The sequence below is a fragment of the Lissotriton vulgaris genome, chromosome 7 (assembly GCF_964263255.1).
Source record: "Lissotriton vulgaris chromosome 7, aLisVul1.2, whole genome shotgun sequence".
Lineage (NCBI taxonomy): Eukaryota > Metazoa > Chordata > Amphibia > Caudata > Salamandridae > Lissotriton > Lissotriton vulgaris.
Window position 1 is genome coordinate 1381206064 of NC_141695.1, and position 26950 is coordinate 1381233013.

General features: G+C 45.0%; 1 protein-coding gene across 1 annotated transcript in view; it reads right to left on the reverse strand.

Moving 5' to 3' along the window:
• Positions 1-26950, reverse strand: part of SEZ6L2 (seizure related 6 homolog like 2) — a 201945-nt gene that overhangs the window by 63003 nt on the left and 111992 nt on the right. Inside the window, exons 3-6 of the mRNA XM_086928968.1 lie at positions 11480-11869; positions 10307-10440; positions 2165-2357; positions 1662-1847 (exon numbers count right to left, since the gene is read on the reverse strand). Coding sequence (XP_086785094.1) covers positions 1662-1847; positions 2165-2357; positions 10307-10440; positions 11480-11869 — 903 coding nt within the window. The remainder of the gene's footprint in view (positions 1-1661; positions 1848-2164; positions 2358-10306; positions 10441-11479; positions 11870-26950) is intronic.

Consider the following 26950-nt stretch of genomic DNA (forward strand, 5'->3'; position numbering starts at 1 on the left):
CGTATGTAAGAATATTCATGAAGCAGTATCACAGCATACCGCTGTAAGACTTTGCAAAAAAAAAAGGGTCTTTGTACCCAGGCAGTCCTTTTATGACTTATACCAAGGGGTAAGTGGGCCTGTGGGTGTGATGAGGAGGTGGGATGCGGGGTAAGTGGGCCTGTGGGTGTGAGGAGGAGGTGGGATGCGGGGTAAGTGGGCCTGTGGGTATGATGAGGAGGTGGGATGCGGGGTAAGTGGGCGTGTGGGTGTGATGAGGAGGTGGGATGCGGGGTAAGTGGGCCTGTGAGTGTGAGGAGGAGGTGGGATGCGTGGTAAGTGGGCCTGTGGATGTGATGAAGAGGTGGGATGCGGGGTAAGTGGGCCTGTGGATGTGATGAGGAGGTGGGATGCGGGGTAAGTGGGCCTGTGGGTGTGATGAGGAGGTGGGATGGGGGGTAAGTGGGCCTGTGGGTGTGATGAGGAGGTGGGATGCAGGGTAAGTGGGCCTGTGAGTGTGAAGAGGAGGTGGGATGCGGGGTAAGTGGGCCTGTGGATGTGATGAAGAGGTGGGATGCAGGGTAAGTGGGCCTGTGGGTGTGATGAGGAGGTGGGATGCGGGGTAAGTGGGCCTGTGGGTGTGAGGAGGAGGTGGGATGCGGGGTAGGTGGGCCTGTGGCTGTGATGAGGAGGTGGGATGCAGGGTAAGTGGGACTGTGGGTGTGATGAGGAGGTGGGATGCGGGGTAAGTGGGCCTGTGGGTATGAGGAGGAGGTGGGATGTGGGGTAAGTGGGCCTATGGATGTGATGAAGAGGTGGGATGCGGGGTAAGTGGGCCTGTGGGTGTGATGAGGAGGTGGGAAGCGGGGTAAGTGGGCCTGTGGATGTGATGAGGAGGTGGGATGCGGGGTAAGTGGGCCTGTGGATGTGATGAAGAGGTGGGATGCGGGGTAAGTGGGCCTGTGGGTGTGATGAGGAGGTGGGATGCGGGGTAAGTGGGCCTGTGGGTGTGAGGAGGAGGTGGGATGCGGGGTAAGCGAGGAGAGTGGGAAGGGGAGGAGATTACATCCTACCCTGTAAGAAAGAAAACAAGGAAGGAGGCTTGGCTGCTGCTGCATCCAAAGCCTTGTGTGATCTTTCTAGCCAAAATTACCACCCAGAAAAATCAGATTATGTTAGACCACCTTCAGTACAACCAAGTGCGCAAAAACCTAACTGCTTATAATTAGGTGGGAGCAAAATAAATGCTTAAAAACAGACATTAATTTCCTCATACATAAGTGACTATTATGGAATGTGTTGTGTCACCCTCTGAGAGACCAATGATTTTACTTGAATGACTCAACACTTAAACGTCTCATTGGTTTATTACCAACTGCCACAACTTTGAGCTACTAGTGGGTACCCGAGATCACAACATCAGCCCACCATTGAATCCCCTGAAGCTTTGTGCAGCAACACACAGGATTGGACCTGGGGCAGGACACACTATTGCTGCCATTGCTTGAGATTCACAGATATGCTCCATTTCGTGACTTAGACGATCCAGCTGGAACTGTGAGCTTATATATGGCCACGTGACAGACAGGCAGTCATATGAACAGGTGTACAATCATATGAATACCAACAGAAACTGACAAGGACTGAGAAGGATAAACAGACAGACAACATAGGTCACTTACCAGCACAAATTGGTGCCTTGCCGCTCCACTGTGGACGGCTTGTGTTCAGGCAGAGAAGGGATTCCTCTCCTCTGATCTTGAAGCCAGGGTCACACTTGAATGTAGCGGCTCCCCCAGGGTGCAGGTCACTGACGCTTACATCTCCATTATCCGGGCGCCTGGGGAACCCACAGCTGAGGACGAAGGCTGCAGAATACAGGGAAGTCATGGTGAGTTAGGCATTAGGGGCTTAAGGAGGGCAAGACAAAACAGGAGCCATTGTACCAAGATGGCAGAAATGAGAAGCTGTGGATGGGCTTGGAGACTAAACACTACTCTCCACCTTTACTGAGAGCCTAATGACAGATGGGCATGGAGCCTGGACAACCATCTCACCACAGAGGTCGTTCCACACATGCAGATCAAGGAAAGGATGGGCACGAACATGACCTACTTTGTAGGTCTACCTTCACAGAGAGACCATGATCTGAACAGACACGCCAGACCATTTATGGAAGTGTTACCTTGATAGTGGAACTTGAAGACGCCAGGTGCCGTGGAGTGATAACTCTGAAAGTGAATGAGGATTTGGTTGGTTGGACTCCGAATCACTTGCCCTTCTACCAGCAGAGACTCATTGGCCAAGACGACTGGTTTGTCACCACCTAGCCCCTCCACCGTCAGGGAGTCCTCCTTCGTCAGGTTCAAGCTTTGCACCTAGAGCATTTAAAACAAAAACATCATCTTTGGAATCAGCAGGTGGTTTACCATGCAGGAGCAGAGGGTGTGGAGGTTTCCTACAGTGCTATAAAAGTCTTCCTCCTTCACGTCTGCTGGCTCTTTATTTTAATTTTACATCATTCCACGTGCCACGCTTTCGCTACAATGACTACTTTCAGGGACCTCACCCAACCTGACCCATTCAGACCAAACCGCAGCCAATACCCTTTCAACCAAACACTACAAAGGATGTAAATAAAACCAGGTGCAAATCAGATTTGCCTGGGGTACTAAGTCGTATATAAATAATACCACTGAACAACCCAAAAACTGCTTTGAGGGCAAGCGTTATATAAATACCAATATAATACAATAAAATCGGATGACTATATATGCCATTCCCATACTAAGGCTACCTGAAAGAGCTGCCAGGCAACTGAAGAGGGGCATGGAGGACATGAATGGGAAGGAAGTAATAAGGAAGATGGGAAATTGGTATATTCTGCTATGTTATGTTGTTTATGTATAGCACTTATGCCATCCTGAATGTCACTTGAAAATTGTTGGACACTGAGCCCCAGATTCACTAAGGAGTTGCATTATCCTGTGTCACTCAAGTCGACGCAAGGCAGCAGAAGTCCTTAAGTAATATTTACTTAGCCACGCAAGAGGCAGCTTGTACCACCTGGTATGACTTTGTAAAGAAATGTAACGCAACGCAGTTCATTGCACTGTGTTGTGCTACACTTCGCAGAGGTAGGCATTCCATAGGTGGAGCATTCCTGTTCTTCCGCACATTGAATTTGATGCAACACCAGATTTACTAAAGTCAATAAACCTAGGATTATGCCAAAATGGTGAGCTTACCACAGAGAGATGTAACAAGGAGAAATAGCTTTATTATTGTAATTTTCTTTTTCCGTGTGTGCTGCATTCTGCAGCATATATAGAAAGAGGAAAAAGCCTCTAAAAGGAAGGAAGGTGTCCCTTGCTCAAAACGTTAGTAATTCTGGCCCTATATGAAAAGGACGGGGCATTATTAGGAAGGAAGTAAACCTAAAGGCTGATGTTGAGGACATAAGAAATATAGGGGACCCTTTGGTAGAACAAAGGAGGTCAGGGAAGAAGTGTTATTTAGGAAGTATAAAATAGGACAAAAATGTGGAACAGCAGTATTTCTAGTTAAAGATATGATTTCAGAAAGCCCAATAAGGTGCCTGTGAGAAGTTGGCCAGGTATATAAGATGTCCACTATTCTAGTGGGCACCTTGAACCAGTCCAATCGACCCTTATTGATGGTAGGTTATAAAGTCAACCTTATAGAAAGCTATCCTAGTGGTAGCTGTGGAGAGCTGCCCTCATGCTAAGACTTAGAGGCTAGTTAAGCAAGTTGTTTTACCAGTTGTAATCTCTTGAATGATCAAATGAAAGCACACCACACAAGGTATATATCAAATATATATGTATTAATCTAAACACAACCCCTCTGGACTCTTTATGAGGTCAGAGGTAAAAGTACAATACAAGGAACTTAATTAGCATACAATAATTTGCACAGTATATGTTTTGTACTAGGGGCCTCACAAACCATAGACTAAAATAGTGGTATAAGAATCACATGAGGAATAAAAAGCAGGCCTAGGGCCTGTAGAACCTCTGGGGCTATCTGGAACCACCCAAGGTTAGGATGCAGGAGGCCCACGGGGGACGCATGCAGTGTCTAAACACAGCCGCGGATCACCATTGACTTTCTATGGCGAACGAACAAGTTACAATTTTAAAGAATAAGGGCATTTAGAAGGGGAACTACGATGGAACCCTTTTAGACTAGGACAGTTCGAGAGTCATGACCCACAAGAGCACTGGAGTCCTCATGTTACCTCACCCAGGCAGGGAAACCGGGTGCATAGGTGTCTTTTGGTGTCTTGTTTCGTCATCCATTCCAATGGAGAGCTGCGAAGAAATGCTACAGGCGACCAGAGGAAAAGTGTCCGGGTGGATCCAAGGGTGGATCAGAGATGTGAAGAACCTGAAATCAGAGGGGACAGAGTCTGGGTCACTAGCCAGTGACCAGGAAGGCAGGAAGAAGATGCCTGCAGATGTCTGGTGATTTCAGGTGAAATAAGTGAAGCTTGACTCTTTATCTATGAGGACCAGGAGGTGTCAACAACAACCAGGAGCTGGATTCGAGCTGTCCCACAAAGGATCTAGCTGACTGTGGTGTCGGAATCCGGATTGGACCCAACAAGCCTTTGCAACAGCAACCCACGCAAGATGACAAGATTGGCTTCAGTGCAGACCAGCAAGGTCTGGGGGACTCCTCCTTTGGAGAGGAGTGGAAGCACGTCTGGAGTAACAGGAAAGCTCAAGAAATCAAAGGTTGGTCTTCGTAGGGGCTCACTAGCCAACGGACTAGGAACCGCAAAGGCGCGTCAAGCTGAAATGCACAAAGGGGGCCCACGGAACACTCATGGAGTGTAGGCTTCTGAGCTTTGGTACAAAAGGTGCTCGGGCAGGGTCTTCAAATACCCCAATGCACAACTTCGGGAAGTAGGTGCAGTAGCAAAAATGCAGGATGTACAGGAGTTCCGGTCCCACGTCTCTCGTGTCAGCTACGGATCTCAGCTTTGCTTGGATCGCGGGTCAGCCTCAGAGATGTCTGGAAGTCTATGTCCTGTGTCACAGATTTTTCAGGATCCGGTGGGAGCCTTGAAAATGCAGACTGGCAAATATGCTGTTGGTGCCTGTTTGAACAGGGTGGTTACTCATTGACCAAAAGGGAGATTTCTTCCATCTTTCAGTCAATATGGAATGTTGAAGTTCCAAGATATATGTTGCAGAGATTCGTCAGGGTAATATAAAGTCCTAGGGACTGGGCTCCTATTCTTATAGTAAGTTTAGGGGTTGGACTAGCTCTAGGGTCCCACCTATGGGAGGACCTGTCGAGGGGGGTGGTTACACCCCTTCCCCTTTATCCAGTTTCGTGCCAGAGCTGGGGCTGAGTGCCCCAGCAACCGGTTTGAACTGGGAAAAGCATGGAGCGCCTTGTGTGCCCCAGGCAGTGTCTGAAAAGTATTCACTGAATGCAACCTACCCTGCCCCAATACACTAAAACCTGTCTTGGGAGGTGCTGGCACCTCCCTGGACAGGAAACCTATTGTCCAGGCCTCCCCTGCCGGAGTTTCGTCCAGCAGCAGGAGGGTAGACTCATGTATGTGGCAGCAGCATCCATTTTGTGATGCTGGGGCTCTGTTTAACTTTAACCGGGTGTACCAGTGTGTACATGTCTTTTTCCTCTAGAAGGGTGGAATGCTACCCCCGCCGCCAGAACAGGCTGGGGGGTAGTATTCCAAAGTGTTTGACACCAAACACGACATGTTTTGATAAAGCCAAACCAAAGTTAGCATTAACCGCGAGGATTATAATGCACTTAAGAGTATATGGTATGGCTATATCATAGAACAGCTATAAGGAAGGGAATCCGAAAGCTGCAGAGGGGCTCAGCTCATGCTAGGGCACCCTCTCACACAAAAGCAAGCACTGTGCCTTCAGGATTGTCAAGGCCTGCCATAGGAGTGACTTATAGGTTACTATATGTCTATATATAAGGTAGATATAGGTATACTATATCTAAGTAAGGGGTGCTTACACCACATTACCCAGGCTGCAAGTGCAGACCTGTGGTGCCATTTTCGAAGGCTAACAAGGGTTGGCATAATACATGCTTCAGCCCCTGGTAGGCCTCTGGGGTACCTATACCCTGGGTACCTAAGGTACCATATACAGGGACTCACAAGGCTAACCCAGTAGCCAATCTGATATGTACCTAAATTACATGGAATCCATTTTTTAGAGAAAGCAGATAGACTGGGTCCCTGAATAGCTGGATCCCAGTCGATCTAAGTCGAAAACCAGCAAAACACCAGTCAAAATGTGGGGGTAACGATATAGTCAGATTCCACCTTCCTACAGTGCCACTCTGGGATATCGATGTCAGTCCCACCCTTTTTTCCACGCCCTCAGGAACAGAGACAGAAATTGCAGTGTGCCAAGACTAACTTGGGACCTCATTAAAAAAGCACATGATCAGTCCTTAGAATGGGAAGGCTGCCAGGATCGGTGAGGAAACTGTAGTTAGACAGAGTGGGTGGCAGCTAGATTGTACCAAGGGTGGTGTGGCAAGGGGGTGGGGCACAAAAAAATAATAATCAAATTAATTTACATCCTTTCGTAGCGCGACATCCTCCTCCCTCTGGTGCCTTCCAGGAAGCTCCCGGTGCAGGAAACTGCACTACCCAATCCAGGCGCTGCTTTCACAGCATGAAAGCAGCGCCAGGATTGGATTGAGCAGCCTCTCTCACCACTCATAATAGCACTGGAGGCCTTCATTTCCTCTAACCCAGCTGTCTAATACAGGGAAGTTAAAGAACTTTCAAATGTGCATGTCTAGCTGGCCATACCAAGACGGCAGGCCAAAGAGACATGCAAATTTTAAAGCGCACAGCTTCCTGCTGCTACCGCTCGGCAGCGCTGGCCCCGCCCTGCCCTGACACTTAGTTCAGGACAATTTGCTGTAAAATAAAATGGCAATAAATAAACATTATTACCTTTTTATTTTTCAGCTCTGGGACTTGTGGGGCGATGATCCTCCACTCAAAGGGAGTAGCCGCTCCTGAACAGAGTGTTCGACAGAAGTAAGTAAGTAACTCATTCTTGTGAATACTTCTATCTGCTAATTCTTCATCTCTTGAATCAATACCTCAACACTACCTCCCAGGTGGTGTGTCTGAGGAGAAAGTCCAACCAGGAAGTCTTGCAACATAAAGCTGGCAAAATGTCCATCCCTGCAGGATTTAGGCTCCAGGAAATACTGCCTGCAAAAGGAATGGACTAAACCCCACATGGCTGCCTGGAGAGGAACATTCATGGACCCTGATGCACTCAGGAGGCTCTTTCTTGACAAAAGTGCAGCAAAAGTTGATGCAGATCCAGTATGAAATGGTTCGCTTCTGCATCGCATACCTTTCCGTGGACAAGCCTATATAAGGCAAGCTGACCACAAGACCGGTACTCGTGGGTCCTATCAATGTAAAGACCCAGGAACTTGTGATGATTCAGGCGATGAAGTCTCTTCTCTTTGGTGGGATGAGAATACGGGTTGAATGCTGGTAGAGTGATGCACTGACCTATGTGAAGCAGGGTAACCTCCCTAAGAAGGAAAGAAGCCTTAGTCCCAAGGACCAGTTTGTCTTGGAGAAATGTGGTAAAAGGAGAACTAACAGACATAACTTGCAGCTCGCTAACATGCCAAGCTGAGGTAATGAAAACCAACAATACAGTTATCAAGGAAAGCAGCTACAGAGACAACTCTGCATGGTTTTAAAAGATAAACTCATCAAGAATGTGAGCATCACGTTAAGGACACACTAAAGAATGGTAAGGGGCGAATGGGGAAGCAAATGTGTTAACCAGTTCCAAATACATAACGTAAAATAGATGTGAACAAGAGCAGCTGAAATAAAGAAAAGCCGAAAGGGCGGAGCAGCGATGCAGGTAACAGTGGGGCGGGGTGGAATGGAGTCCACAGACGATGACTGAGGAAAATATTATTACAAAAAAGAAAAACATCTACCTTGCACTCACCGCATCGCCGAGTTGGTGATACGGCAAACACAAGGTAAGTGGCTTTCTTGTTTTACATTTTATTTTACCTTGTACTCGTCTGTTGACTGCCCCCCCCCCCCCCCCACCCCGCCCCTCCGCTCTTACCTGCACAAGCCGCTCATGTGAAAGGGCTGACAAATAGAAAAACATGTATGAAAATAAGTGTCGTGCAAGTCGAGGGACACCATTCTGTCTTCTAGCTTTAGGACCAAGGGACATGTGCAGTGGAGAGCATCTTGAAGTTCTCCTTGCAAAAGCAGGTATTTAAAACGTGTAAATCCAAAATGGGACAGAGGCCACAATCTTTCTTGGAAACTAGAAGATAGCAGAAGGTACATTCTACCTGACCCCTGTAACTCCCCGATACTGCTGACATTCACACACACTCTCCATCCATCCTCTCACCACCTCAAACTTTTCCCCAATCCATCTGCCCAACCCCTCATCCACTCCCCCATCAATGCATCCAGACAATGTCTCACTCCTTCATCTACTCAGTCGACCACCCACATCCATTCACCCACCTATCCATTCACTCATTTGCTCTCACTCCTCCTTCTACGAACCTATCCAGGACAAATTTCCTAAAACAAATTAGCGGGGGACTATTTAGCACAAGTAATGATGTCAGGTGCAGTGACATTATTGTGAATTGATGTCAAAGGAGGAACGTCACACCCTTCTCAAAGCCTTCATGTAAAAGATACCTGTGTATTTTACAACCAATGCTGAAACACAGTATTTGCCACGTATAAGCTTTTATATTCATGTATACAATATATGTATCATATATGTATCATATCTAAACCCAATGTATATGTCGATCAACTCGTCTGTAAACGTAAAGCAGTGAAGGTCACCCACTCACACTCCTGACTCGTGGGTGAACATACAACGCACTCATCCACGCCCCCCTATGTACAGGGTTGTACATTCTCACTCCCTCATCCACTGACTCACTTATCGTCACTCCTCCATCCACTTTTCCTCCTTTCGCTCGCTCACCCGTTAACCAAGGTGAAGCATCAGAAACTAGACACATCACCCCAGACAGGCCGTCGGGTGCTTAACACAAAATTCCAGATGACCCCTCCAGAAATGGAGACATTGTGATGAGGTTGGCACGCAGAAGTGGGCACAGTCCTCCTGATGAAATGTTACGCCAGGGAAGTCATCCAGATCTGAACACGATCCTTACAATGTATAATGCCATTATAGCGTGTTTGTTCTTGTAAGTATCTCCACCTCTGCCCCTTGAAAGCCTCCTGCCCTCTCTGCTGACTTGTCTCATTTGTTTACCCACTCTGAGGTAGTCTGGCATGGGAACTTGCTCCAGGGCAATGGCAGAATGCTCAGGCTGTGGTCGTTGGTGTGTGAACGGAGCTTGCACTAATGCCGTCTCCTGTCCAACTCAGGGTGTTTGATTAAAGCCTAGACTACTTTGCTGTGCAGGTTTTCTTGTAAGGACAGTTTGTATCACTGCTACCAACAATGTATCTGTGTGCTTGCTTCTGTTTAAGTGCACTGCTCTACCTGGTCCATGGAAGGACGGGGCTTACTTTGCAGCAGTGAATGTTGTACACATGCCTGAGTGTGCGCCGGACATTTTTACAACACATTCCGTGATTTGCTGTGTAGAGGGACTTGCCCTGTTCCTGCCAGCGATGCGCCTGCGCCCCGTGCACGATGGAAGCTTGCACAAGAAGCAAGTGCACATGCAACCTTGCCTTGCGTTACAACTGTTCTACCTTTGGTGCATGCAGTGCTTTAAGAGGGCAAGTACTGTCCAGAACTGAGTACCTGCACTTTTTTTTATTTGAAAGCAAAAGTACCGACACATCTCATCACTCCTGCAATGCATTTAATGGGAGAGTGCCAGCCCTTCTCAGGCGTAAACAGGTACCCTAAATAGTAAGTACCTGCACTTCTATGTTTCCATTTAAAGCACTGGGAGTATGCCTAAAAAGTCGCAGTTCGTGCTGTATCAGTACAGAGGATATTCTACCCCTCTCTCAAATGTGCTTTCCTTGTACTCCGACAGTCTCTCACACCTGCAGACTCGTTGCCATGACAGTGTGCATTGCAACCCCGTCTCTCCCATCTCTGTCCCTCCAGTGCGCTTGCGCCTTCGGTTTCTCGCGCACCTACTCTAGCTGCGTCATGGCGCGCTCCCTCTCAGACCAGCAGTCACGTGTTTCAAGAACGGCGCCGTCCTCACGCAGCTACGGCCACCCGCCTTGAATGTGATATTAATTATACCTGTGCCCTCTTTGCTCGCTTACCTGCACCTCTATGCCGTAGCCCAGGTAGACGGTGATGCTGTAAGTACAGTCCAGGCCTCCGTAGTACGCAGTGCCAGAATAATCCGGGGACTCGATGTAGCCCTCCGGGTCCGTGATGTTGTTATTACAGAGAACTAAAGAGAAGGCAGATTAAAAACCGTAAATTAATGTTTCCTCCAGATCAGTGGACCCATCTCTTCGGAGACAGTACTGTCTCCTATAGGCACAGTGCTGTGTCACTTGGCACAGCCCATCCTCTCTGGATAAAGCACTGTCTCCCATTCCACCCGAGGACACAATACAATTTTCATAGACACAATACTGGCTCCCTTGAAGTAATACAATGGCACAGTACAGCCTCTCTACAAGGATTACTGTCTCTTTTGAGAAAATACTTCCTCCTCTGCCACGGAACTCTGTCCTTAGTCACCCTAATGTCTTCTTATTCTCACCCTGGGTCCTGCTCATCTCTCTTAGTGCATGACTCTCTCCCGGGAGTCAGTGCCGTTCCCCGTAACACAGCGCTTCCCCCAAGACAGATGCCATCCCTTTATCCTTGAGATAGTCGGGTACCTTCCACCACCACGGCATAGTACTAACTTGCAGTCCATAGCATATTCTTATTTCGCAAAGTTCTGTCCTTTTGGCACATACTGTCTCATTTGACATTGGACAGTCTCAGAAAGCTTTTTAAGGAGTCTTTGGCACATGCAGCTTTCCTGGTCACCTACTGGTCATGTTGGCGCACTGATATCTCAGCTGGCACAGTTTTGCAGCATGGGCACTGCATGTCTTCATTGTCTCGGTAGGCAACAATAGAAAAACAGTTGGGGCGCGTAACTATCTTCGTACTCACTCTCTGGTCTCCCTACGTACAGCTTATGTCACACTCATTCTGTTATTTGCAAACAAAAGAATCTGTTTGAGACTACATGCATGTCCCCACCCTCAGACTGTGGCTTGTTCAGCCCTTAGTCCTGTGGTCATGAACTGATGGGTGAGACCAGATTAGTCCCTTGCTCACGAGACCAGATTAAAGTCAGATACTTCCACTGCTCTCCACATGGAGGGGGGAGTAAAACTCACTTAAATATTCCACTCCTTTAATTGTCTTTCTTAGTTTACAATTGAGCCACAGGCTGAATTTGCTGCAGACGTGGCTGTCACTCTTACCAGGGGTGTGGACTGTGGTGATGGTGGTGGTGGTGATCAGAGTGGTGGTGGTTTCCTCGTCGGCCTCTGGGATGAAACTCGTTGGCCCCGCCCGTCCATCGGTTGGTGCCTCCGCCTCCCGGGGTGGGCCTGGTGGTAGGGACCCTGCCGGCCTCCAGTGGGTTGCATCTGGCTCCTCTGCTGCCGGACGTGGCACAGTTGGTGTCACTGCAGTGACTGGTGGTGTGGTCAGGAAGTCAGCAGGCGGAGAGGTGACAACATCGTCAGGCGGCTGCCCATCCGGTATCGCAGGGGCCATGACTACCGTGGTCAGGATACTGGGTATATCTGTTCCTGCCACCGCCGGCCTTCGGTACACAGGTAGTGCCTGCGTGGGATTTGTGGTAGTGCCTGCAACACAGCAAAGTGACATCAGTCTTACTGTCTCAGTCCTTTTAAGTCAAAGGATCCCCCTCCCCTTCTCTCTTACTAGCTTGTGTGTTGTTTTTTTTAAGTACATTTTTTTATTGGCATTTTTTAAACAATGCTACAAACAATACAACCTACAATCCAGCTGCAGATCGATACATCATTGTCTATACATCCATATACCACTATAATTACAAATTTTGGTACAAGCGTGCACGTTCCACTGCATAACACATGTTAGGATAAAGGCCCATCCCACTACAGGAAACAACAACCAGTATCTTGAATGACAATTTAAAATCCACTTTCTTCCCTCTAGGCATTGTACAAATACTTAATCTCTTCAGCTTAAAAACCATGCCCGTCATGCAGTAATCCTCTCCCCCAGCGCCCCAACCACTCTTATTGTTATCTATGCTTGTTTACAGAGCCGTGGGTGCCTCCAGCGGGCGTCCATCCGCCTCCTGATGCTCACGGGCCCAAACTACAAAAGGCTCCCATATGTCTCACGGCCTGGACGCTGACAGAATCAGCTCCCAAAATGTAGTCAATTTCAAATGCCCAAATGTGACATATCGAATCCATGAGGTAGAAGTAGCCATCAGACAGAGCCTTGGCAACAAGGCTCCTGGTCCTGATGGTCTCCCTATAGATGTTATTAAGTTCAGTCCAGATTTGTGGGCACCGATACTTCTTAACGTTTTTAACAGTTTGCCCTCAGTGCCTAGGGCCAATACCTGGTCCACCAGTACGATAGTCCCAATCTTTAAAAAGGGCGATAGGTCAGATCCGGCCAACTATCGACCGATCTCACTCTTGGATAACACCCTAAAAATTCTGGGGCGAGTCCTTTACAATAGGGTGTTAGAGTGGACAGAAGATAGTGAATTATTGGACCCCTGTCAGATGGGATTTAGGAGCAAGGTGGGCACGGTGGAGCAATGTCTGAATTTGAAGTTGGTCATTGACAAGTATAACATCGCTCGATCGTCCCCTATTTATCTTGCATTTATGGATCTGTCATCCGCCTTTGACCTAGTCAACAGATCCAAACTTTGGTCCATTCTTTTGGACTATGGACTAGATGAGGTTCTTGTTAACTTTCTGGCCTACCTCCATACTGACCTCAAGGCACAAGTTAGGATTGGGAAGGGTGGCGAAGGTTCTAGGACCAATTAAAGTAGGTAGGGGGGGGGGATCAGACAGGGGTGCGTTTTAGCACCCCTGCTCTTTATCATCTACATCAATGGTTTAGCTAAATCTTTAAAACAGGTGACTCCAGATGTGCCAATAATCCAGGGGCAACCATTACCGGTTCTTTTATACCCAGATGATGCGGTCCTTATGGGCCGCACACCGAATGCTCTCCGCCAACTTGTTAAAACTTTTATTCAATATATGGAGGCTCTAGACCTGCGTGTGAATTAAACAAATTCTTTTATTATGACATGTGGCCCAGGGAAACGGAAGCTCAATACCATACATGTAGGGACAGATAAATTAGACTCTGTGAATACATTTCCATATCTAGGGTTGGTTTTCGCTACGAACGGCTCGTGGAGTGGGCATTTGGCCCACGCCACGGGCAAGTTCTCGAAAGCCACCAATTCCGTCTTGAGCTTGCCACGCCCCAAAGAAAATAGGTGCCACTAGAGCTATTAAAAAAAAATTTAGGTTACAGTGCATATCAGTAGCCACATATGGGGCAGAGGTTTGGGGTTTGGGGATTAGTCCCAGTATTTAACGAGAAGAAAACCGATTTTGCAGAAAAATACTGGGTGCCCCAATCTCATCCTCTGAGTTTATTTGCCACAAGGAATTAAACCTCCCCTATACATGTGATTTTATTAGGACAAGGTCAGCTCTATTCTGGCTTAGGATCTGGAGGAATAACTCAGCTGCCCTAACACAGGATATTATAAACGATTGTCTTAAATGTGAAAAGGGCTTAGCTATCCCCTGGCTTGCGGGAGTTTTAAAGACACTGTGTGCCTTGGGTAGGGGAGATCTTTTCTCCGACCCACCGAAGATCGAGCCCAAAGATAAGAATGAGGTCAAACAACTACAACAGCTTAATATTCGAAGCTCACCCCTAAATAACAGGACACCTGGAAAGAGAAAAAAAGAAAAATAGAAACAAACTAATAATATACATTAAAGGTACCCATCCACTCTGTAACATACTTGTTTACTTTCTGAATCTTTACTTCTTGGGCTACTCATATTTACGTACTTAATATTATGTCATTATTCAGCGCCCACGTCTTCAAGACAGACAACCCTCCACCTCAGATTACTCCTTCTTTTCCCTTCCTGTGAGAATTAATACCATCCATACGTCCAGGTACAATTATGGTTTTTCACATGTCCCCGAACGAATCTGTCCCCCCCTGCACCTTATTTCTAACTCTTCTTTTATATCCTTTATCATCTCTTACACTCCTTTATAACTTTACTCCCCCCTTCACCTTATTCCTAACTCTTCTTGTATATCCTTTATCACCTCTTATACTCCTTTGTAACTTTACTACTCCCTTTTATCTTATTTCTAACTCTTCTCCTATATCCTTTATCATCTCTTACACTTCTTTTTACCTTCACTAGTTTTTCCCTTCCCCTCTTATTTCGACCTGCACGCCATCATTATTTTGTGTCTTTATGCAGTTAGCATTTATATCTCAGAATGTTGTATAGACTATTACCCTATATGCCCTTCCCCATCCCACTGCCCCCACCCTCTACCATGTTGCGTAGCAAATGTTACATGTATAGTAAAATCTCTTTGCAATCCATCATATGTACCAGCCTAAAATGGGTAACAAACTGTATATAACTGTAATTATTAGGACAGGTTCAAGTACTTTTAGGACACTATTGTCATGTTTTGTACCACTGTATAAATGTATCACAATAATTCTCTCTGCTTTTTAACATGTATATATTTAGGACATTTCACGGACATTGACAAGCACTGCTATTGTTTATATCTTTCTATATGCATAGGTCCATTTGGATACTCACATGGCTCCCTGATGAAGGCCCTCAGCCGAAACGCGCGTAGATGACATACCTAGCCATGTTTTTATGTAAAAATGTGCTAAAACAAGCTTCCGCACAGTTCTCAAGTTAAAACTAATTATCTTGAAATGTGTATAGGATACAATAATATGTATATATATGTAGATAAAAAATCACATGTATAATGGAGGCATGCACATAATAATTATTTGTAATAAAGTAACAATGCTTTTTATAATAATGAAGATTGAATAAAATAAAAGCCATAATTTTGTACCATGCATTTTGTTCACTTATAGTTTTTGCTGTCACTAGTCCGTCTTTGCCCTCTGTCTTAATACTAGTTCCTAATTACCTTTCTTTCAAATGTCAAACAAGCACTATACGCACTTTATAACTCAGAAAGAATGGGAAGGGAATCACTTAAATCTACCGTTGTGACATACATGGGGAATGAACTGTGTAGGCAAGCGCTCCCACCCTATCTTACTCTCCCCATGACCAACTGGGAAAGATCACTGTTATTCCTCCTAAGAGCAGGTTCTGTGAAATTTTTATTGGGCTTTCCTTTGGGTTATCATCATACAGCACATTATAGCCCATGCCCGTGTGATGGGATAAGCACACAGAATGATTTGCACTTTTTTATTTTTCTGTAAATTTTATTTAAAGTATATTAACTGGTTTTTAACTCCATATTTTAGAAAACGAAGAACCCTTTCTTTAGGGGAGTCTAATTTAATGTTGCTTTCTTTGGATACAGATGAATTAACTTTTCAAATTAGCACTTTCTTGAGACTGATAATTCGTGTACGCAAAATGATGGAAAACTCCAGAAAAATTAGATTTATGAGAGCTGTAATACATTTTTAGGATTACGATTCCTGTAAATAGATTTGTATAGAGAATGGGACTGTTTTTATTGTATGTACTTTTATGAATTTTATGAAATTCAAATAAAGGTCTTTTGAATTGAATTGAATTGGCATATCGAATCCATTCTTTCATAGAAGGTTCCCCTTTCTCCCCAATGCATGGCCACTTGGCGTTTAGCAAATAAGAGTAGTAAAGTGTGTAATTTACGAACTTTAACTGGTGTAGCCTTCACTTATCCCAAAAGGCCCTGTAGGGGGTTGGTTTCGTTAGTTGTACCTATTATCTGGTGGATCGTATTGAATATGTTGGACCAAAATAATGATAGCCATGGACAGCCCCATGCCATATGTAAAAAAGTAGCTGTAGCGAAGCCACATCTCCAACAACTGTCATCATCTTTCAATCCCATGCTTTGTAAGCTGGGAGGCGTCCTATAGAATCTGTGGAGGTACTTAAAATGTATTAAAGGAAGTTTGTAGTTAGGTGACAGAGCCATAAGTTGGCTGCAACGATAGGCCCATTGTTCCTCAGTGAGTGGTGTTTGTAGTTCCTCATTCCATGAACGGAATGCCCTTGGCTGCTTCATGGGAGCCGAGTTCTGCATGTGATTGTAGATGCATGTAATTAGTCTGCACGGCCAGTCTGTCTTAAGCACATTTTCCAAAGCAGGAAGGGTTGGCGGGGAACTCGGGAAGGTGTCATGTACAGCCCAACACGTAGTTTGGAGTTTGCGACATATGAAAAGTTCGGAAAACTGTACATCTTGCCCTTCTGTGGAAACCGGCGGGGACCTAAATGTCTCCTCAGGTTAGAGGTGTGCTAAAGTACAAAGACCCATTTTTTGCGCTAAGGCTCTACTTGTACCCTCGCCCATGGTGGGTAACATTGGGATGTGTGCTTGGGGTATTGACAGGTATATAGGAGAGGAATTCAAGCTCTTTTTCTTAACTCATCCCATACCCACCGCAGGGTTTCGACAGTGTCTATGCCGTCTCTGGGACATTTGTAGGTTTGATATAATCCTACCTGCAGGGGGACAGCAGCCGCCACATCTGCCTCCACAGTTGTGTGCAGTTGAAAAGGAGTCAGTTGTACCCAATGATGAAGGAACTGAGCCTGAGCGCTCCATGCATACAATTGCATATCCAGGTCTCCCAGTCTGCACTGGCGTAGGGGAAGGGTCAACAGGTCCCAAGAGACCTGTGCCTGTCCACCCGCCCAGACCAGTGAAACAAGTAGGGATCTAAGAGATTTCAAAAAAGGCTTGCGTGAGGGGGATGGGAATGTTTACGAATAAATAAAGTAGTTTCGGTAGTACTACGTAACAATACGAGCTGATCCAACTGCAGCTTCCATGCATCGCTTGCACTCGTGTAATGAAAGTACGTTTAGTGCAGCTAAAGGCAGCGCTTGTTAGGCCATTTGAAAAAAACACCCATTTCAAACAATTAGCACAGCCAAATACTCCTGATCACAGAAATAAGAGCTTTCCTTATGATACGAATGCGTGCTATAAACAATAGTTGTTAATTAACAGGGACCAATGTGCCTAGATTTATTTACGCCAACACGGATAGTGGGAGTGTGGGAATTAGTGGGAAGAAGTCAGACGACAGCTGGAGGATGGGGACTGGAAGGGAAAAAGCAAATTAGGAAAGGAAAAAGCAAATTAGGCAACGAGAAGGTGGGAGGGAGGCAAGGACAACAGGGAGGAATACAAAAATAAACTAGCAGGTTCACACTCTCTGTCACAATTCCAGGGTGTTTCTCAATGTCAGTGTATCCTTATCTAGGGTGACCAGATTCTCAAAACAACAGGGGAGAAAACAGCCCCATAAGCAGGAGGGAGGAGGAGGCAGCCCAAGAGGGAGCGAAGAGCAGCTGTTAAGAATAACAAGAAAGAAGCTCGGCTCAGGATAAAAAGAAATCGCTAATGCTAAATAAGCAAAACCAACAAGCAGCACAGGGAAATCTGCTGGCGACGGCCCCAATGTAAGAGAAGGAGGGGGAAGCCTGCTGCCGATGGCTGCTTTACCTGATGGTGGGAAGTGCAGGGCTGGTCGAGGTCGCACAATCATGGGAGGCCCCTGGGTGACCAGTGATGAAAGAGAGGGGGGAGGAAAAATCCGAGTAAGGCTGTGTGCGGGGAGAGAGGAATAGATGGCAGTGAAGCAGGGGGCGGGGCAGCGGAACCCTTTGATGTGGCCTGCCGGCCGTGAAAGGAGAAATGCTGCTGCCAGGGGAAAGGCTCGTGCATGAGAGCAGGTCACGTGATTGTGATTCCCGTGAACTGTCCAAAATCCTCTGGAGGAGAGCCCTTGGCCTGAAGTGGTTTAGCTGCATTAGGGCTCTTTTTCCTATTCCTGCGGAATAGGAAAGGGGCGAGCCCTAAAAACAACTAATATGAGAAGTAAAAAATCTTAGAGGAGAGTTGAAGAAGCAATCGCCTACTGAAGTGAAAATGTGCTTGTGGAAAGGATAAAAAGTTTTATTTTGAAGGTTTTATATAGCGCGGACAAGACCCTTGCAGTATCATAGACAACCAATAAAGGAGATAGAGGAAATCAAAATATACATACAAATATTTGTAGTTATAAATGTCAAACAATGGTAACTGTTCCAACATAACAAATATCTACAAGCCGTCATCTAATAAAGCAAGTGAATTCGGCCAGGAGAATAGATTTCCCTTCATTTTTAAAGGATTCCGCGTGAGGGTTCTGTCTTGTTTTTGGGGGTAAGGCATTCCCTATCCGAGGGGCCATTCCCGAGAAGGAGCGGGTATAAGTTTTCTTCTTGGTGAATAGTTGTGATTTCAGTAGAAGGTTATAAGAACTCTGCAAATCACTTCTATAGATGCCATTGCCAAGAAAATCCTTCCCAGCCACCGGGCAAAGCTGGAAAAGCATTATTTTTCAGACCGTTGTCCTGTGGAAGGGATGTAGTGTTGTTTTAAACTCTCCATGTAACTCCCTTCTCCTGCAGGAGTCCTGCGCAGACCAAGCTATGTGGGAATGATGGACCTTTTCTTTTTGGAACTCTGCCCTGCCTTCCTTACTGACCGAGGAGAGAGCGAAGGCCTGTCAACCTCTACTGCTCACAGTGTGTGACTGGCTCAAATCTCACTGAAAAGGTTTCCGAGAGATTTCAAAAAATCACATTACGTAATTTTGAAAACACTGATAAAAATTGTCAGAATGATTCGTTTTGCTTTTCCAATTTTTCACGATGCTCGAGATCATTAACGAAATCAAACAAATTGCACACATTTGAATTAAACCTTTTCTTTTGCTCTAAAAAAAAAAAGGCTGACCGAAAGTGCCACAAACGAACAAAAGGCACCAAAGTTAGCCAATGGCTATTTGTCTTGCGTATTTGTTGTACTTTCAATTAGCCGTTTATTTTAGTTTTGCATTGCTAATGTTTCTGTGAGGATACCAATGTTAAATACAAAAATAAAAAATTCGAAACATGCCGCCCCCACCCTTACAACATGCAAGCCTTTAGATCAATTTGCATCAACTTTGGTATGAAGAAATCATGAATTTGCACAGCGTTTTCCACAGTTTTGGTGCAAATCGAGGTGCTTATCTTGTTGACTTGATAATGGGCAAAATGTTTAAACTATAACAGCATAATAGGTTAAAGATTTTTTAATTGATAAGACAATTACATTTACACTGTTTCAGTCAGGTACATTGTTGGGCATTAAAATAAATATCACTGAGTGTAATGGAGTTTGTGTCGTTAGCCACTGGATGGCGGTATAACTGTAAGAATATTTTTGCCTTTACTAAAGAGCCATTTTTTTTTTTTTATTACTCGAGTTTTATATAGCGTTGGCTAGACCCGGAGGTATCAGAGCGCTTTACATGAGGAGAGTTACATAGGTTACAAGTTACATATTTTTACAGAAGGCACATCAATTACAAGTTACATCCGTTGGTTCATGGCATGTAAAAGGGTAAGGGAATAATGTAAAAGGGCGACGGGGAGGGACATTAAGCGGAGAATTGCCACAAGGAAAAACAAAGCAGGCAGGGGGGGAAAGGAATGGGGAGGCAAGCAAAGAATGAAGGAGCGAAGACGCCAAAAGTCGGTAGTTGGCTGTGGTGTGTAAATTATCATGATTCATGAATGTAGCTTTTAGATAGCATGACAGATACATGTTCCAACTGATGTAAGTAAGACAGTTTGCTAAGATTCTGAGACTGAAAGGGAGTCTCTACCAAAGACTCCTGGCCTCGTTTAGAGCTTGCCAGAGAGGGGGGGGGGGGGGGGGGACGACAGGAAGGGCCAGTGTCCTATCAAATCTGCCCTCCCCCCCATATAGAGGTGAGGAACCTGCGGTGTTGGGAAGGAAACTGATATAGAGGCAGCTTCCTCCACAGGTCAAAGATCTCTGCCAGGCAAGGGCATAAGTCCCAAAAAATAGAAGTGGGAAGTCTAATCGAATTAGTATGCAAGTGACATAATTGGTCATGTGACATCACAGCACATGACATAGCATGTGGCATCACAACCCTTGACCTTACATGAAGTCATACCAGATCTTAAGACCTCGCATATGTTTAGCAGGTCTATCATGAGTACATTTGAGTGCATTAAAATATTTAACAAATTAGATTTTACATTGGGGTTGTGCCAAAAAGTAATGCAACCCCATCGCTAAATTTGGACCTCAACTTATACATTTATGTGCATATTTACTAGAAACTGATGCAGTGCGGCGCTGCAAGCCATCTTGCTGGCTGAGCTGCGTCATTAGGAGAGTGCAGGGATGCTCGTATTTACAGCAATATGACACATCCCTGTGCTTTCCCTGCACTGGTGCACAACTGGCTGCCTAGCTCCAATGCAATGGTCCCAGACTATTGTAATTACAAACAACTTTTTTAAGGCACAAAAAGATCAAAGGCACACAAAAGAAGGCTACTTCAAAAATAGATTGGACTGATAACATGTTTATTCAGTCACACAAAGAAATACTTAAATTGGACACAGTTAGTTATTTCAATACACAATATTTTCACGGTTATCATCAACGAGAGAGAAGTATGTGAAAAGGTAGTGCTCATATGGAAGAAAAAGCAGAAAGTGGATTTAATTATGGAAATTCAAATATTTGGAACAACAGGAAAGGGGACCTGTATTGGTTTAGACAGTCTCCCTTGTGATATCACAGCCTACCCCTATAAGTACATTTGCGTACAAAAAATATATTTCAACTGTTTAATTCACAGTGTCACTTCATTGGTAGGTCAGGAATGGGGGGCAGAAGTAGGGTGTAGGCTTATAAAGATGCGTCGATGTTTCGACCCTATTGCATATGGGTGGGTGCAATCCTCAGCAGCGGGTCTTCTTTAGGACAGGTGTGGGGGGTATCAGGGTTTGAAGTTGGGTGAGTAACAAGGGATATTGCCTCAAGGCATGGTAAATAAAAGGTCCTGTAGGTCCATCAGGAAAAAGGAATTTGTCCCAACACTGCTCTGTGTAGATGTGACGTGTTGAATTTCAAGATTAAGCTGTCCTTAAATCAGAAACTGAATCATGGTGTACGTGATTCTTGTGGCAGAAGATCGGTCCTTCGTTCGTGTAATTCCTAAGCGTAGGCCGTAGCCCTTGGTACTCACCCAACTTCGAACCTTGATAGCCCTGCTTTTAACATAGAGATCCTTTTGTTACTTGCAGATCATAAATTATAATCCTCCTAATATAGCGTAGTGAACTATGAAGGATTTATGACTCTTACACTATGTAACACTCACTGTTCTTATGGAACACATTCTGTGCATTGATTTAGACACATGTGATTAATTGTCAGTGTGTACATGTGTTGTAAAACACTCTGACACCCTACATTGGGATGAATAGCACTATTAAAGAAATACAACAAAATGGTGGCACTTAAATTGTTATTTGTGTAAATACTGGGACAGACCAACATATCTGACATTCTTACCGTGCAAGTATATCTTTTCTATACGTGGACTGAACAAAGTCAAACGCATGTCTCTCTTAACTACCTGTGAAGTGATAATGATGGAGCAAGGATTCGCACGTAACACGACTTGCTCTCTTCATGAACCTCGCCTGAATCATAACTGTACTAACTCCGATTGTTTGTCATTTTATTTGTATTTCCCCAACACACGGGTGTCCCTAGGAGGCTTGCCTATGTGTTTTTCATCATAATCAAGCTTGCACATTAATAAAATGGCCGCTTTGCAGAAATCCAGTCTGCGCATGCGTCGGTCATACCCATGTGATGTGACGCACTCGCAATCTGGAGGGAAAAGTTCGCTCATGCGCAGTGGTGTTAAAATGGCCGCTTGTCACTAATCATGCTTCATGCTATCTTAAGCCGCTTTTGTATATGCATCTTTTCTGCACTAACTCTTAATGCAATAAGTATTATAAAATAAGGGATTAAGAGTAGTTGGTCATGGTGTACAGTGTATTCATTTTATTCTGTGTTAATAATTTGTTTTCGCTTACTTTTCATGTACCGCGTAAATGAGGGCCTGGACTTAGTGACCAGAATCCATTTTGAAGCTGACGTATCCCTCATCACGTGACCTAAGATCTGGGACGTGCAGCAATGGAACCTGGCCAGTTGGCCATTGAAAAGGGGACTGTCCTTTCCTGACGCACCTTCGCCCTTGAAGACCTGCTATTTTTATTCTGAATGTGCAACAATGTTGCAAACCTTTTCTTCACTATTGTACTTTCCCACACGTAGGCCTGGGAACCCAGGTGTTAGGGGGAGGGTAATGTCACGTGAAGTATAGGTGGTACCTATGATCTAACCACCTCCCTTGACCAATCAGAAGATGGGGCTTTGTCATTTTGCAACATTTATGGGTGGTCTTGGGGACTCAAAACAGTATATATAGCCTAGGTTAGCTTAGAGAAATTGTCCGACTTGTCCGAGTAGCAGACCTGTCACTGACCCTACGAACTCTATAGGTGCCTGATACAGAGTGCTGCGGAGCATTCTGCCTGAAACTTTCCACAAACTCCAAGGGGTGGAAATTAGTCCTAAGTGCTAAGCGAAGCACTTTGCTGGGAGATTCGAAAACCCAATCGGGGTTATTGGCGGATTCCGTGCAGAAGAGGGGGTAACGATGGCGTTGCATCCGAACCTGTGAGGGGTTGGTCGTGCCTTGGTGAACCCAGTCCTGACCCAGACCTGAGGGGTATCCTGTCCTGACTGTCCATGAGCTGTACCTGCTCACCTTCTGGTATTTCCTGAATCCTTGAGGGTCCTTGTCCCGTTCTTCCCCAACTGACCCGTGGCCAGGGTTAGTCCTCATTCTCACTTAGGTAAATATTGGTATAGGTGTCTGTCTATACTATACCCTAAACTTTTCCTCCTCTGATTAAAGCAATCTTGCCTGTGATATTCTCCATATCTCCTTTGAATGTAATTTCTTGCAATTGATTATTAGTAAATGTTCCACTTCTTACCCTTCCTTTAGGACATTGTTGAACCCGACTGTTTATCTAGATTGTTCCACTTATTCCCTTTCCCTTAGTATGGTTGCCGTGAAGTTAGTAAAGATAGCATAAGGTTTAGGAATTAGTATAAAGGTATTAGGCTACACATTAGGTCTTTCTCACGTCCTTGCCCTAGTTTAAACCATATTAGTTAATATGTTTATTGTGATTCATGCCCTATAGTGTCCCCTTTTACTCTATGATACTCACTTTAATCCATAGCTATATCCTTGTTCTGATACTTATCATTGATGTATTACTTTGCATTTGCCTACTTGTAATGGCATTTTCGTCCTAAACTTATACTATATAAAACCCTTAAAACCATCAAGGTGTCTGTGGTCATTATACATTAAAGTGGAATTAAAGGTACTAAATGTGTAAAGCATTTTCTCCCTTTTAGGAAAACCCTTATCACCTATCCACTGCTAGCTCCTGATCCGTCAGGAGTAAATGTGCCTGTGGTAAGTCAGGTACATGAATAGTAAGTGGTGTAAGAGTCACCCACTCGATTACTCATAGAGCGTGACAGAGGTTTCACCCGGTTCATTGCAAAACACTGTCATCATATGCACGCCAGGGCCCAGTGCGTGGAAAATTTGGTAATCTAAGTGAGCCGGGTGACCCGCGCGCTCTATCAGTAATTTCTGGTAAGCAGAGGAATGGTTAGGACTAGCAAGATAGGTAGATAAGATAGTTAGGAAATAAAACCGTGAAAATTAAATGTGCTGCTAAAATTGTTTTTTTTATTGATTGTGTTACTTAATATTTTATTGCAAAAGAAATCGATTTCAAAACTGTTTTAAATGATTTATATATATTGCTGCTAAATATTATATGTTTTATTAACCAATTGTGTGTGATTGTTGAGTGTTGTCTGAAATCCCCGGGGAATTGTATAACGGATGGTGAGTAGAATCCATCGCGTTCAGAGGTCATTTGTAGGGAGGAAAGGTTAGTGCATGGTTCGAGTGGAACTGGAAGCGCTAATTAGGTCTTTTTCGGAAAACTGTATGAATGATAGTGACGGGACTGCTGATAGAAACCTTGGTCTGATATCACCTAGTAAGGGTCACACTAAGGGAGTAATAGAGTCATCGGAGCTTGTATGATAGCAAAGGGAAACGCTGACGAACCCCAGGCTTAGTATATATCCCGGAAAGAAGTGGATGAGACTGGGTAATAGCAGGTTTTCTAATGCTTGCGTGAGGGTAGGCAAGAGAAGTCTATCCAAAGTGTATGAAAAGTAGACAGAAGTGGTTTACTTGCAGTAAAAGAAGAACTTTCTATCTCTTTAGAACACTCCTACACAATGGCGAATGTTACACGTTGTTGACTAAAATTAATATTAGCATCTTAGAGAAAATACAAAGTTTCCGTTACCTTGTAAAGGAGGGAGTCAGTCGAAGGGCTGCTCTGACGTCACTCCGTGCCGCGCTGGGATTGGTTAAACCAGCGGGTGTGTAGTGAAGCCGAAATTGTAAGGGAGGGGTGAGTGCCTGAGCGTGAGAACGCATCTCGCGAAAAGGCCGCACACCCATTGGTCAAGAACTTTTGCAAACCTCTGCACTGATTGGTTGTTGAGAAATTGGAGTCGCGCTAGCATTGGAAGCACAAACGAAGTAAACATTTTCCGCACCGAGCTTATAGATTGTTACGAGCGGTGTATGTGGTACCCTGATTTTCTGCCTGATCCAAGGAATCTAGGGTGTCATAAAGAGTTGATGAGCAAAGGCAGACCTCACAACATGTACGGAGGAAAGAGAAAAATGTCATTTGTCAGCAAAATAAAGAATTTCTTCAAAACTGACAAACCCGTACGAACTAGGGAAGGCGTGATCATTCCTCCGCCAAATACTCCAGCCTCTTTCATGATGTTAGAAAAAGGGTATCATACCTGTGTATGGTTAGAGAACTGGGTAAAGTACACTGCGGAGGATGGAGTTTTAGCCTTTCCCATTGATGGTACTTTTAACGGGAGAATCCTATTTAACCTGAGGACCCGAATGAATGAATTACATCCCAGACCTAGATTAACTCAGTATGAAGCTTTAGAGGAATGGGAGATTGAGGCTCTAGAGCGAGACAGACCCCGGATGGACAAGGGAGTGACCCGATGGTATCCAAAATTGGTAAAAGAAACCAAGGAGCAGAAATTGAAACAGTGGAGACAAAATATGATGGTAGAAGGGTTATTTCCTATGTTCGGAGCTAATGAAATGGTGGGAGGGAAGAAATGTACTGAGAAAACCCGACACATGATGCCCCTGGGTGAATCGGAAGATGAGTTTTTAGAAGACTTATTCATGAAAAATCCCCCGCCTTATAATGAAGAAGCCAGATCTCAGAGCTCAACTACTCCATTGAGACCTTCAGGAAGAAGAAGTACTAGTGAAGCCGATTCTACAGGGATAGAACAGAGAAGAGCGGGAGGAGAGGGATTTGGTAGACCCGACCCCGTGGTCCCGAATTACAACCCCTTTGGTGAGGGACTAGTTTTATCGACTCCATCAGCTCCGAATATTTATCCTTCCCTAGTACCCCAAATGATACAGGATCCCCCCATGAATCGAGTATTACACGAGCAGGAAAGGGATGCCCTGAGAGGACAGCGGAATGATCTCATACAGGCCATAGCTCAGATTAATCCAAATCCTGAAGCCCTGACGATTCCAGTAACCATTGGTCCAGTTTTTCCTCTATATGGGGACAGAATGAATACTCCAAAAACTCCAGTCATAAACCCGATGATGCCCCAGCCCAGAAAAGAACCACTCATTATTGATGACCAAGCAAGTGAATGTGAGTCCATGGTTTCCTTGATGGATCTACCTAATAGGGAACAGGGACCTAGTGTGTCTCGAACTGGACCTCAGACTAGGAACAAAGACGTACTAATAGAGTCTTCATCAGGAACTCAAAGTGCGACAGTGGTAACTCCCGAGGAAATAGAAAGGTGGACCCGAGAATTAGAAAAGGGAACCCCTCATCCAAAACCACTAGATATTTATAAGCTAAGAATAGAGCTAGAGGAACTGAGCGCAGGGAATGTGAGTTTAGACCGATTGAATGTCCGGGAGGAAGATGAGTTGTTGTTCATGTGCAAACACCTTACTCGGAACGCAAAAGTATACTATGACAAATTAATGGAAACGGCAATATGTATGGGAATAGATATCAGCAGATCCAAGGTACTACAGAAATCCTACAGGGTAGAATTTTCCGACAAAGATCTAGAAAACCTGAATACCGCAGGGAAGAAGACGCAGATTAAGGAACTGATAAACTTAGCACAGAAATGGGGAGATCTAGACAAGTGGAAAGCCAGGTGGGCCAAGAAAAAGGAGGATAGCAAGGAGCGACCACGGACTGCTGAGTACGTCCTACAAGAAGTTGACAAACCAGAAAAATTATGTCCCATGAGAGAAGTCCCAGGGGGAAAATATGTCCATGTCCCTTGGTCCAGACAAGATATAGTGTCATTTACCAATGACTTCCCTAAATTGAGGGAGAAGCCGGTTGAGTGGTACTGACAGGTTGAACGCTTCATAAAGGTTCAGAAATGTCTCCTGAAAGACCTGGATGGGTTTTTCGACATTGTAGTACCTGTGGACCTATGGACCGAGTGCAAAATCGAAATCGATTGGCCCAATGAGGAGTACGAGAGAG